Below are 13,197 nucleotides of genomic sequence, written 5' to 3'. Positions count from 1 at the left end.
CATAATTAAGATAAATTAAGGATAAAAATTACTGTAGAACAAGATTAGAACACTTATCTTAAAATAATTTGATCTCGAATTAAAAAAAATTAATCCAAAAATCCTAAGCCAAATCAAGTATCGATCGACGTGACGGTCTTTTTACATTGACCGATTCTCTTCATCTCATTGCCAAGGTCAATGGTGTTGATGGATCCAATTCGATCCAATTCAATCTGGTTTTATCGGATCGAATGACGATTATGATCCAGCGATCCAAATAATTTTATTTTACCTATCTGATTCTATTATATAACTTACATACGTATGTAAATATTTGTTGCTCGGATTTTTCATTTATCGGATCGGATTCGAATCGACCGCCATCCGATCCGTTTGCAGCCATATAAATGTGCTGACGACGCCATTTTAAAGGGCTGCCTTTTGGGGTTCGGCCTATTAAGTCTGTGGATCTTTCTTGGGCTCATATAGGCCCTCGTAGTCTCGACTTTTCTCGAATCCCGCTCGGCAAAGTTTTAGGGTTTTGGTTTCTTAGAGAAGCCGCAGCGACGGAAGCGCCAGTAGTACCGCAGTCGCTCACCCCGATCGCTTTGCTCGACGTGGGTGATTTCTAGTTTTATCTGCTGCAAGCTCTAAGAGATCCATCGGCCTTGTGAAATGGCGGTATGTTGAGTCGTTTCGATGAGTTCTCTTGGTAGGTTCTGTAACAATTTCTGATGACAGAGCTTTGCCTTGACCTTCTTTTGATTCTTTTGGTGTTTAGGCTGCGCGGCTTCTTAAGGATGAAGCTACCGAGGAGAAAGGAGATCGGGCGAGGATGGTATGCAGTCTTTTTTTGATCCGTTTTAGATAATATGTTATACTTAGAGTAGTTTCTGTCGTTGGATCTAGCTTAATGGACAACATCGATCTTTTTTCTGACATTTTCTCTTACTCCAATGCACTTGACTTCGAGCGTTACTTATAACTTTAGAGGAAAAGAAGAACAATTTTTTGTTGAAGGTCGAGAAGTTGGCGGTTACAAACAGTTGTTATGCATTGCGCTTCTTTTGTCTAGTCAACTGTATATATTAAGTTGAAAGACGGAGTTGACGAGTATAAACATGCGATGAATCTGAAACAACTAGTATTACATTATTCCCTTTTGCATGATGTAATTACATATGTTTAAGTGCTAAGGATTGAACCCTCATTTTGCTGCCATAGGTTATTTAAGGCTGCAGTGATATTGTCATGTGAAATAAGTAAACATTAAGATAGTGTTTATTTTTTCATCCATCCTATTAATTGTTAGAAGCTGAAACCTAGTGATATTGGATTATCATATCGAATATCGATTATGGACATAGTGAGACAGGCAGTTGACTGAGTTTTAGGAGGATATCAATTGATCAACAGTCGCAAGCTATAGCATATTTGAATTAATAATTAAATATCTAGGAAACAGGTAATTTCTGGTCAGAGGCATGGTCTCTTACAAACATTGATCTGGATTTTCTTATTCAGTTAGCTTCTTTTGTGTTATATGAATCTTACATATTAAGATATTCTTCCATACATATACGATGCTTTAAAAAGTTGATCTCATAGTTGAACTGTCTTTTGCAGGCATCGTTCATTGGTGCCATGGCAATTGCCGACTTGGTGAAGACAACTTTAGGGCCAAAAGGAATGGTAGGCCCTTCAATTGTTTAATTTCTGTAGCTGTTTGTTCAATCCTTGTTAATCAAATTAACCTGTGGTTTGCGGTGCTTAATGGTAGGACAAGATATTGCAATCAACTGGCCGAGGACGCAATGTTACTGTTACTAATGATGGTGCTACTATCTTGAAGTCACTTCACATTGACAATCCAGCTGCTAAGGTCCTTGTTGGTATCCTTTGCCAGGCTGTATTGTTTAGTTTCCTGTCTTGCGTGCTATTGAATTCTTATTTTTTCAAATTTTCTCAATCTAATTGACTTCTTTATTTAAAAGCTAATCATGATGTAGTGACTATTTTCAGAAAATGAAACTCCTTAACTTTAGAACTAGATATATCCAAGGTTCAAGATGATGAGGTCGGTGATGGGACAACATCGGTTGTTGTTTTGGCTGGAGAACTTCTGAGGGAGGCTGAAAAATTAGTCAATCAAAAAATTCATCCGATGACCATTATTTCAGGTCTACTTTTGTCTTCTTTATGTTAGATATGTATTATGCTGTGGCACATCCTACTTATATGATAATGTGAAGATTGTCAAGTTTGAGTGTGATGTATTGTATTGTATGAAGCTGATGAGATATATCTTTCCAGTATTGATCTGTGCTTCTTTTCATGAATTTCTAGGCATGATTACCTGTATCGATTTTCTTTTGAGTAAATTATGATCCACATTATTTGTAACATGCTCTCTGTTTTTCGAGATAAGGATTCGGCTTCCATCATATTGGTGGAAGCCTAATGTACTAGGCTGTTTGCTTTCTGTACATGTTTTTGCAAAATAAAATAATCCTATTTCTTACTCAAAATTTTGCCGAAGAATTCTACATTCAGTGACTTGCTATTCTGTTAAACCATGGGTGACACATAAGTGGGATAGTAGGTGGTATTTTGATGGTAAAGCTTATTTTTAAGGATCAAGGAGATTTATCCAATTATGAAGAATATATGAATCAGTGAGAGTAAGTGCCTCTAAAAAAAAGGTTGATATTTAATGGAGCTCTATGGGGTGGGGGGGTAGTGGGTAATGCCAACTAGGTCCATAAAGGATGATTGGTATCTCTATTGAGGTTGGAATAATAGTTGATCTGGTTTTAACCACGAATTTGAGTGGATATCTTTGTAAACAAAATATGAGCAAAATATTTTGATTTTTGATCCTTTATATGTTTTACATGCTATAGATTTACATTTGTAGTGATATTGTGGTATCAGGAGTTTCATACTTTGAAATAAAATGATCCTTGCTCCATGTTCTCTTTCTTGTACACTTTCTTGATTAAAATATTTTGTGGTGGACAAAGATTAGCTAATGGAAGGGTTTATTTGTTTATTGAATTATTGTTATATTAGAGTTCTGTTTTCATGATCTTATAGGCTACAGAATGGCTGCTGAGTGTGCACGTAATGCTTTACTGCTGAAGGCTAAGGATAACAAACAGGATCCAGGTATCAGTTACTTTGAATGTGTAATTTGCCAGACTAAGACCAACCCTTCAAATAGTTATGCATAAGCTTATGCTCAAATTGACAATGTAACTTTTAATGGGAGCACACATAGCTATCTGAGGTGTTCTCATTATCTTTAGGTTGTTAATTTGTAACTTTTAGATTGAAGGATAAGTGAACCTGTTTCTATTTTCATATTATATTTATTCCTTCGCATTTTTTTTTATCATTATGTGCTATTTTCATGATGCAGATAAGTTTAAGTCAGATTTGATGAAAATTGCTATGACAACTTTAAGTTCAAAAATACTCTCCCAGGACAAGGAACATTTTGCTAAACTAGCAGTCGATGCTGTTTTGAGGCTTAAGGTATGTAGTAATCTTGTTTTCTACAATGATTATATTATTTCTTGTAAACAACATATTTTCAGTTGTGTCATTGTGTATTAAAATTATTGAATATAGTTATTCTTCTGGATTTACTTTCTATTACACATTTTGACTTTGAGGTGCATTTTCTTTTCTCCCCTACTCTGTAAGACAGTTGTTCGAATTATGCAATGCCTCTATGTAAGAAATGTTTCTGTGGAAAGATCCCCCTTGTTTATCATGTCTTGAGAAGTAATTTATTGTATGAGGATTTGCAGGGATAAAATGAAGAGATGATGAGCATCAATGGCATGCCTTTGCCATTGGCAATGAGATATTAACCATTAAAGGATTTATAAAAATAAGTATTTTTCAGGGATCTATATGACATCAATGGTTGTCAATTTTATAAGGTCGAAGAATACAAGGAACCTAAAAAAAAAATTAGTTTGCTTATTGATCTTTCAAGTGTCAACTAATCACACATTTTCATGTGTTAAAATTGACTAAATAATTCAAATGCAATATTTATTGACATTCAGATCAAGTAAAACTTGCTTGTTTTTGTGCTTTGAAATCAATTTAACCTTACAAGCATGATAATAATGGATATTAAATAAAAAAATTATACTTTTTGTTTGAGATTAGCTAATATCTTTGAAAAAAATACAATCATGCCATATTTTATTAACATATTTTTTATGTTTGGTATTATACACACAACCATATCTGTTGACCCTTCACAAATTGTATTTGCTTCATTTGCATGAATTTAATATATTTATTGTTACATTTGCATGTGGTGCAATATATTTTATACTACTCATTAGTAGAGTATTGCTGTACTTCACATATGTAAGATCTCATTACATATGTTCTTCCTATGTGTTCTTAATTATAAGAAAAACATGAAGAGAGTAAGGAGAAAAAAAGGTGATTTGAATAGTGATTTATTTGGTCAGTACCTGTTTAATAACGTTTTTTGTAAGCTTTGATGTGATGCTACATCTCTTGTAATGTTGTCTCTTTACTGAGGTAATCACTTTAAAGCTAATAAAAGGATTGTGAGATTCTGTTGCTAGTTAAACCTATTTCCTAAATTGTGTATTTTGCCAACTATTCAGGGCAGCACAAACTTGGAGTCTATCCAGATTATTAAGAAGGCTGGAGGTTCGCTTAAAGATTCATTTCTAGATGAAGGGTAGGCATTTCATTACATTTTTTAAAGATTTATTATTCATGGTGTGTGATCTGTAAATGCTTGTTCTTTTGACTCAAAGAATTCTACTTCTTTTCAAATGTGTAGTTGAGTTTTAATCATGGATAAATATTTCCTCCATTGTTTATGATTCCATGTATTTGTCATTATGATAATTAGTTTCTTATTGCATTTATACTTTACTCAAGTTAGACGTGGATACCTGGATATACAATTTTGGCAAAATTTGATGGACTACCCTTCATAAGTTCTTTTTTGGTTAAAGCTCAGTGGTGTTTCTGAGCGGAAAATTCAACTACACTATTAGCAATAGGCATTTTGGCATGTTAAATTTATATATTACTGGTGAATGTGGTTCATTGTATGTCCTTTGTTGTGAGATGATGTTAAAGAGTTATTTTTCTTGAAAATAGTTTGTGGTTTTGAGGGTGACTGTGTGGATGTTTATGTAGTTTAATATGGTTTTTTTAGGGTTATTCTTTCCTTGTGAGGTCATTGTCCTGTTAATGACTTCCTTAATATAGTTGCTATGACCAAATATTACTCCTTGGTGATTCTTTACTACTCATTGAAGTCTTTGACACATTCCTTATTCTTGTCGAGATTGCAACTTTTTTATTTCACTTATTCAATTCTTGTTGCCTTTTATCATAATATATTGCTCTTAGGACTCTTAAAAACTGTGCTGGTTGGATTGTCATGATTTTGTGTTTTGTTGACATCATGGTCTAATGATTATGTTCAAAATAACTGATCTTTGTACTTGTAGGGCTGTTTTCGCAATGCAGTTTATGCTTGCATGTTTAAAGAATTTTGTTTTCTAGTATAAAGAAGCATTGTGAATCCCAAACCGGAGTTTAAGTGGTGAAACTTGAGACTTTGCTTTGTTTTCTTAATATCTGAAATCTTCGGTACCATGGGCAGGTTTATTCTTGACAAGAAAATAGGAATTGGTCAACCAAAACACATTGAAAATGCCAAGATTTTGGTGGCAAACACTGCTATGGATACTGACAAAGTCAAAATATATGGGGCTCGAGTTCGTGTTGATTCGATGGCTAAAGTTGCGGAGATCGAGGGGGCTGAAAAGGAGAAGATGAAACAAAAAGTGCAGAAAATCATAGCTCATGGCATCAACTGTTTTGTCAACAGGCAGCTGATTTATAACTTCCCTGAGGAACTCTTTGCAGATGCTGGTATTCTTGCCATTGAGCATGCTGACTTTGATGGAATTGAGCGGCTGGCCTTGGTGACTGGTGGTGAGATTGCATCAACTTTCGATAACCCGGAGTCTGTTAAGCTTGGACATTGCAAGCTGATTGAGGAGATAATGATTGGGGAGGACAAATTGATTCATTTTTCTGGTGTTGAGATGGGTCAGGCCTGTACCGTTGTTCTAAGAGGTGCAAGGTATGTCTTTGACACAATTTGACAGGCTTCAGTTTTGCTTTAGATTTGAGAGCGGTGTTGGTAGCTTTCACTTGATTTTTGGCTGATACTTACTATATGAAATCGATAATCACTTGATTTTTATATTATTATCTCTAGTTCCCATGTGCTGGATGAAGCAGAAAGGTCTTTGCACGATGCCCTCTGTGTGCTGTCTCAGACAGTGAATGATAGTAGGGTCTTGCTTGGGGGTGGATGGCCTGAGATGGTGATGGCTAAGGAGGTAGACGAACTTGCTCGTAAGACTCCAGGGAAGAAATCTCATGCCATTGAGGCTTTCTCGCGATCACTCCAAGCAATACCTACAATCATTGCTGACAATGCTGGTTTGGACAGTGCTGAGCTTATCTCTCAACTTCGAGCTGAGCATCACAAGGACACAACTAACGCAGGAATTGACATCATATCTGGTGGTGTAAGTAGAACAGGATGGTGCATACTTGTTCTTGTGTGCTAAGCCAATGCTTAATTTCATTTTGAATCTCCCAAATCTGTTCTCTGACACAGGTTGGAGATATGGACAAACTAGGGATATCAGAGGCCTTCAAGGTGAAGCAAGCTGTTCTTTTGTCGGCAACCGAGGCAGCTGAGATGATATTGAGGGTTGACGAGATTATCACTTGCGCTCCACGGAGAAGGGAAGATAGAATGTGATTTTGATACATCACCTCAACCTTGAGCATGCAACGACTCTTATCGTCGAGGGGTTTGCATGCAATGTTTTCTATGGGGATGAGTGCTTATGAACAATTGAGTTGATTTCTGTACCCAACCATGTGCTTTATCTATTTCTTGATCAAGTAAACTATTAAATTTGAACATTTGTTGTGCCAAAGGTCTGCAAAGTCTACATCATTATATGTTCTTCATCGCAAGGGTCTATCTATCGTGACTCACACTATGATCAAACTTGATATTGTACTTGTGCTATTTGCATTAGCCCAGGAGAAGCCGAGATGCCTGGTGGTTGTCCGATCAACAATGGTGGGCACAACCTGCAAGCAAAGACCGACTGCATTCGAGTAGAAACAGGTCAGCCTTAAAAACTCTTTATTCATGCTCTGATGAGTTGTCGAGTGACTTAGTGTTCTATCTAATTCTCTATCTCGACATCCCTGCCCTCACGCAATATGTTGCTTGGAGTCATAAGCGAAGAAGCTTAGAGTGCAAGTTTGGATCGTTCGTTCTTCCTAGGTAAGAAAGATTCTTGGAAGTTTCATTTGAACTTTCTCTGTTACTTCATTTTCATGGATCTGTTCAATGGCAGGAACTCTCTTCCTATCTGCATCGTCCTTTTTCAGTCTGACGGACCCAAGTTTCTGGAAGAAAAACGAGTAGGTAATGATGACTTTTCGTATATATAATTTTATTTTATTCTATAGCATAGCTCAAGAGAAATTAGTGGCCTACTTTGATTCGAGTCAAAAACAAGCTTACGAGTCAAGCTTATCCGCCAACCGACGCATCCCTTTCGGCCGTGAAAAAGGTGCTACTATTCTTGGCCACGGCAGGTGTGTGAACGACTCCCTCTCCTCCTCTCCCACCACGTGGCGACAAGAGAATGGTCCTCGGGACACTGGAGGCCACGAAAAAAGCGCACCCGATTCATTGACGCGGTCGCTGCCCAAAGCCAATGGAAATGGAAAAAGAGCGCGACCCATTGGTGCCACATCGCCACGTCAGAACCGACAAGCCTTATCCACAACCCACCCCGAGATCCTCTCCCTTCCCCCCTCCCCCCGCGCCGCAGCATTTCCACGTCTCACGATTCATCGCCGTCGATAAATACTAGCGCGGTTGCTGACGGTGCCGTGGAGATCGGTGGTTCTTCCACATGTTTTAATTCTCTCGAGTCTTATTGATGTTGTTTATTTCTTTTTTGGTGTTTTTTCCCTGTCGTTGGCCACCCGTTTCCTTCGCCTTTCCTCACGCCCACCGCCCTATAAAGAAACTAACGCACGCCTCTCCTCTCCCAGCGTGCACTTCTCCGTTGCCTCATCTCGTTTCTTCTTCCTTTCTCCGCTTCGTTCATTTTCGCCTAGATTGGTTCTTGTGAGGTTTCAGCTTTTAGTTTGTAGTGATTTGGTTTTGGTCCCTGGTCTGTGTCATGAATGCAACCGGCTCCATGGGGATCGCCGTCACCGTAAGACCCTGCTGCCGTCTCCTTGTCGCCCAGCTCTTCCCGGAATGCCCCTGCCACCAACGCCGCGCCGCCGCCGCAGCCGCCTTCTTCTTCCCCAGATGCCCCCACGACCGCCGCCGCGCGCCCGCCCTCTCACTCGCCCCTCAGCGCCGATCCGCTGCGTCCTTGGTCCGCGCCGCCCTCGCCCCGGCGAGGGACGAGGCCGCGGTGTCCGACGCCCGCCGACTGTCCACCGCGGCCGGGCCCGTGCCTGGCGTCGATAGGGCCTTCGAGCGGATCTTCGTCCAGGGCCTCGCCGCCGTCGAGCCCCTCGTGATCGAGAGGGTGGCGGAGAAGGAGCGGATGCTCGTGGTGGAAGAAAAGAGGAAGGTTGAGGAGGTGGAGGAGGAGCAGAGAACGGAGGTGACCAAGGCGCGGGAGGTTTCGGAGTCGGAGAAGGAGGCGTGGAGACTGTTGAAGAATGCGGTGGTGGAGTACTGTGGGAGCCCGGTGGGAACGGTGGCAGCCACTGATCCGGCCGCGGAGGCCCTCAATTACGATCAGGTCTTCATCCGCGACTTCGTGCCATCCGCCCTCGCCTTCCTCCTCAAGGGGGAGACAGAGATCGTCCGGAATTTTCTCCTCTACACCTTGCAGTTGCAGGTAAAACGGATCAAAATCCCCTTTTCTTTCCCCTTGGCATCTATTATTTTGTAGTAGATCTCTTTGGTAAAATTTATTTCGTTTCAATGAGTTCTTTGTGGATTTAGACGATAACTCATCTTCATTTCTCTTGATAATTAATTGTATCACAAGTTGCTACTTCAGTTATGCAAAAAATTAGGGTTCATACTGTATCTTCAGATATCTTTCTCATTTTCCGACGTTGCATCTTGTGATTAAGGAAGATTTAAAATGGAAAATCGGGATCAGATCAGACATTGCTACAAAGTTGAGTTTATTGAATTTTGGGGGATGGTTTTTTTTTTATGATTGTTGTTGGGTCTGTCGGAACATTTTGATTACTTGACCTGCCAATACCAACTGTCCTTATTGGTCTTAGTCTGTATTCCAGAATAAGTCAAAGTTATTCCAATTTCACATCCCTGAAAAGTCTAGTGAAACAGCAACCATGACAATATGATAACAACCAGATGCTTCTACAATCAGCTTTGAAGCATAAAACTTGAAGACTGTTGCCTACACAAACTATCTTGTTTGTATGTGAATTTAAGACAATGCACTGAATGTTTCCTGGTTTCAGTTTAAGTTAATGAACTTAGATATCTCTGACAAGATTTGTCTGCATGATTTGAATTCAAACCTGAGTATGTTCTCTTGATATATAGAGTTGGGAAAAGACTGTGGATTGCTACAGCCCTGGACAAGGGCTGATGCCGGCAAGCTTTAAGGTCAGAAGTGTTCCTCTGGATGTAAGTAAGGATGAAGTTGAGGAGATGCTGGACCCTGATTTTGGCGAATCAGCAATTGGACGTGTTGCTCCAGTAGATTCTGGTGAGCCTGTCGAACATTTCTGGAGTGGTACATTTCTGGAATAGTAGTAATTTCTTAAAGGCATTTAGATCTCATGGTCTTCTTTGACAGGTTTGTGGTGGATTATCTTGCTAAGAGCTTATGGAAAGATTACTGGGGACTATACATTACAGGAGAGAGTGGATGTGCAAACTGGCATCAAACTTATCCTGAATTTATGCTTATCTGATGGGTTTGACATGTTTCCTACTCTCCTTGTCACCGATGGCTCTTGCATGATAGATCGACGAATGGGCATTCATGGACATCCTCTTGAAATCCAAGTAAGTTAAGTTCTGATGCATTTTCTTTTTTAGCAAGTTTGGAGTAGCTTGCTTTCAGTTTGGCTATCAGATATTTCTTTTATTTCTGGTTCGTAAGAATTATTTTCACATGTGTATTGTTGTTTTGTTGTTGGGCTTGCAATTCATTGTGAATGGTATTCCTGAACCTATTGGCAGGTTTATTTAGAAAATAAATAAAACCTGTCATGTAGTACTCTTCAGTTAAAATGTCCAAGACAAGGTTTTGCTTTCTTAAAATGACACTATTAAATTAGCCATAGAACAAGTAATAGGGTGATTCTTATTCTTTTGTGCATTTAAATATTATAAGAGAACCTTCTGACCAGCAAAACAATCAATGTTATAATGAGGAAGCTCATGGAAGAGTCCTTTCTCGTAAGGAGAAAAAAGAGGATATGTGGCCATTTTTTATTATTTCTTTTTTGGGAACAATCATGAATCACAAAGCACATTTATGCCCTTGGGTAGCCCAAAAATAAAGTAAATCCTTCAACAAGATAATGTGGGATTGTCATGTCATTTTCCATACTTTCTATCAAACATTAGTTTACATTCAAATTTTAAAGTGAACAGAGTTTGTTGATTGCTGCAGTTGTAACCTACTTTTAAATTTGCCCACTTAAGATAACCGACAGTTTTAGTAGGAAAATAAACTTGCATTTGACCTGACTTAATTTCACAGAAGATCATCTTACGTTGCATGTATGGACAAAGTACAAATATGATCTAGAAGATAACTATTATATACTATGCCTTTAAACCAAGTTGACCATGATATATTTGTGCCAAACACAGCTAAACTAACTGTAATTATATCTTTGTCGGTTAAAACTAAGCTGAGTGTAAAATGAAACAGTGTTTATGAACATTTAATGTCAATTATGTACACAGCTCTGGAGTATTCTTTCTACTACGCATGACCAACTAGGGACTGCCAATGACTACCAACCTGAATCCGTGTTAGGTTTTAATCAAACATCTTAGTTCTGCTTGTTTGGTGGGTAACTTGCATTCTGATATGTAGAAATTCTGAAGATTTAATGAGTGAGATTGCTTGATATGATCAAATTATTATTTATATACATGTGCTTGACAATTTATAGTATACAGGCTTTGTTCTACTGTGCTTTGCGTTGCTCACGTGAAATGATTGCCGTCAATGATGGATCAAAGAGCCTGCTGCGTGCTATTAATAACAGACTCAGTGCCCTATCATTCCACATCAGAGAGTATTATTGGGTGGATATGAAGAAGATCAATGAGATTTATCGTTACAAGACAGAAGAATATTCCCAAGATGCAATTAACAAGTTCAACATCTATCCTGAGCAAATCCCTGGTTGGCTAGTGGATTGGGTTCCTGAAAAAGGTGGTTACTTTATTGGGAATCTTCAGCCAGCCCACATGGATTTTAGGTTCTTCTCGCTGGGTAATTTATGGGCTATTGTCTCATCTTTGGCCACTCCAAGACAAGCTGAGGGCATTCTCGATCTTATTGAAGAAAAATGGGATGACCTTGTTGGGAATATGCCACTGAAGATATGTTATCCTGCTTTAGAGTACGAAGAATGGCGCATAATTACAGGGAGTGATCCAAAGAATACGTAAGTTCTTAACCCAGCATGACCTTTTTAGTATTCTGTGATTTTGAAACTATATGCCCCTCTATATTGATCAGTGTGAACAGTATTTTGTGAAACATACAAACAAGCTGAAGCTTTTTATGAATTTTTTGGTTAATAGTTCTTACTCAGGGCTTTATTGAAATGCATGCATTCGTTGAAATACAAGTACACAAATTATATTATGGAACTTAATATCAATATGCTTCATTGTTAGGACTTCTTTTGGGAGATAGAAAATCTAGGATGTAGTTGTGAGTTAAACTGTCATACTATTTCCTTTTCTATCAGCGAAGAAAACATATTTTTATATACAGGTTTTCTTTCTTTTTTTCTCCTAACAATAATGTTGAATTTTGCAGGCCCTGGTCATATCATAATGGTGGATCATGGCCTACTTTGCTGTGGCAGGTACGGAAGTTTTACGATGAGCACTCTGTATCTTCTATTTCCTCGAGAATTTTACTAAATGCATTGTTTGTTTGATATTCTAGTTCACATCGGCTTGCATCAAAATGGGCAGGCCTGAATTGGCCCGAAAGGCAATTACCATAGCTGAGAACCGACTTTCAAACGACAAGTGGCCTGAATACTATGACACTCCGACTGGCAGATTTATCGGAAAGCAATCGCGGCTTTATCAAACATGGACTATTGCTGGGTTCCTGGCTTCAAAATTGCTTTTGGAGAATCCAGAAATGGCTTCCATATTGACATTCGAGGAAGATCTTGAGCTTCTGGAGGGCTGTGCCTGCAACCTGATCAAGAGTCCTCGGACCCAATGCTCCCGCCGTGCTGCCAAGTCGCATGTCCTTCATTGACTATATCAACATATCTTTTTTCATTTTTTTCTTGATGGTTATATTATGTATAGTAGAAAGAAATCACACATGGAAGGGATCCACCTCCATACTTGAAGAGAGAGAATGGAGCCCCTTCCTGTCTAGCTAAAGATGAGATTTGTTTGCCCAGTGGTCTCATGATGCAATGCTCATTGTTTTTGTTGAGCTACCATCCATGGTGACTGTGTGGGCTTGATGATGCCCAATGCTGGGCTTCAAGTGATGTGTATATGTTGACGACACATTGATGATTACCAGTAACCTCTGTACCCGGATTAAAGTTTATACGACTGTCGTGAATTGTATTCCAAAGTTTAGTTGGTGTTGTGATTAATTTTAGTTTCAACTTGAAATTTGTTGTTGTGATTGGTTTTATTTGGAGCTTGAAATGCTTATACCCCCTAGTTGAGCACTTGTAATCCCTTGCATTATGGACATGGTTTTGTTGCCTCCACAACAACAAGATGGTGACTTGCCTCTCATGAAAGCTCATCTCTAGCCTCCACTTTCTGATGACATGCATTTTTTTCTTTTTTTTTGGAATGTAAAACTCTCTATTACTTGAAGAAAATCTAATACCACCTTC

The 13,197-nt window shown here is 38.8% G+C and overlaps 2 protein-coding genes across 2 annotated transcripts; both read left to right on the top strand.

The window, feature by feature from the left end:
* The first annotated feature begins 491 nt into the window (after positions 1–491).
* LOC135605276 (T-complex protein 1 subunit beta) lies at positions 492–7,008 on the top strand. The gene is made up of 11 exons (XM_065095171.1): positions 492–663; positions 764–820; positions 1,609–1,674; positions 1,763–1,874; positions 2,034–2,162; positions 3,079–3,150; positions 3,404–3,519; positions 4,644–4,720; positions 5,663–6,148; positions 6,287–6,602; positions 6,695–7,008. Exons 1-11 carry the CDS (start codon positions 658–660, stop codon positions 6,839–6,841), a joined length of 1,584 nt encoding a protein of 527 aa, XP_064951243.1. The 5' UTR covers positions 492–657; the 3' UTR covers positions 6,842–7,008.
* Positions 7,009–7,624: 616 nt separating this feature from the next.
* LOC135605275 (alkaline/neutral invertase A, mitochondrial-like) lies at positions 7,625–12,928 on the top strand. Its single transcript, XM_065095170.1, has 6 exons — positions 7,625–8,972; positions 9,659–9,824; positions 9,915–10,126; positions 11,258–11,751; positions 12,132–12,180; positions 12,264–12,928. The coding sequence occupies exons 1-6, from the start codon at positions 8,295–8,297 to the stop codon at positions 12,588–12,590; spliced, it is 1,926 nt and encodes a 641-aa protein (XP_064951242.1). The 5' UTR covers positions 7,625–8,294; the 3' UTR covers positions 12,591–12,928.
* The last annotated feature ends 269 nt before the right edge of the window (positions 12,929–13,197 follow it).

This window comes from Musa acuminata, chromosome BXJ2-2 (genome assembly GCF_036884655.1).
Source record: "Musa acuminata AAA Group cultivar baxijiao chromosome BXJ2-2, Cavendish_Baxijiao_AAA, whole genome shotgun sequence".
Taxonomy (NCBI): Eukaryota; Viridiplantae; Streptophyta; class Magnoliopsida; order Zingiberales; family Musaceae; genus Musa; species Musa acuminata.
Note: the sequence above shows the minus strand (reverse complement) of the source record. Positions and strands in the feature narration are given on the sequence as shown.

What these genes read in the sequence shown, in the direction of transcription:
- LOC135605276 (XM_065095171.1), top strand. An exon ending in AGCTGCTAAGGTCCTTGTTG is followed by an intron (nt 1,875 to 2,033) that starts GTATCCTTTGCC and finishes CTTTAGAACTAG; the next exon opens with ATATATCCAAGGTTCAAGAT. An exon ending in GGATAACAAACAGGATCCAG is followed by an intron (nt 3,151 to 3,403) that starts GTATCAGTTACT and finishes TTCATGATGCAG; the next exon opens with ATAAGTTTAAGTCAGATTTG.
- LOC135605275 (XM_065095170.1), top strand. Translation starts at nt 8,295, where the DNA reads ATGAATGCAACCGGCTCCATGGGGATCGCCGTCACCGTAAGACCCTGC. An exon ending in TGTTGCTCCAGTAGATTCTG is followed by an intron (nt 9,825 to 9,914) that starts GTGAGCCTGTCG and finishes CTTCTTTGACAG; the next exon opens with GTTTGTGGTGGATTATCTTG. An exon ending in GGCCTACTTTGCTGTGGCAG is followed by an intron (nt 12,181 to 12,263) that starts GTACGGAAGTTT and finishes TTGATATTCTAG; the next exon opens with TTCACATCGGCTTGCATCAA.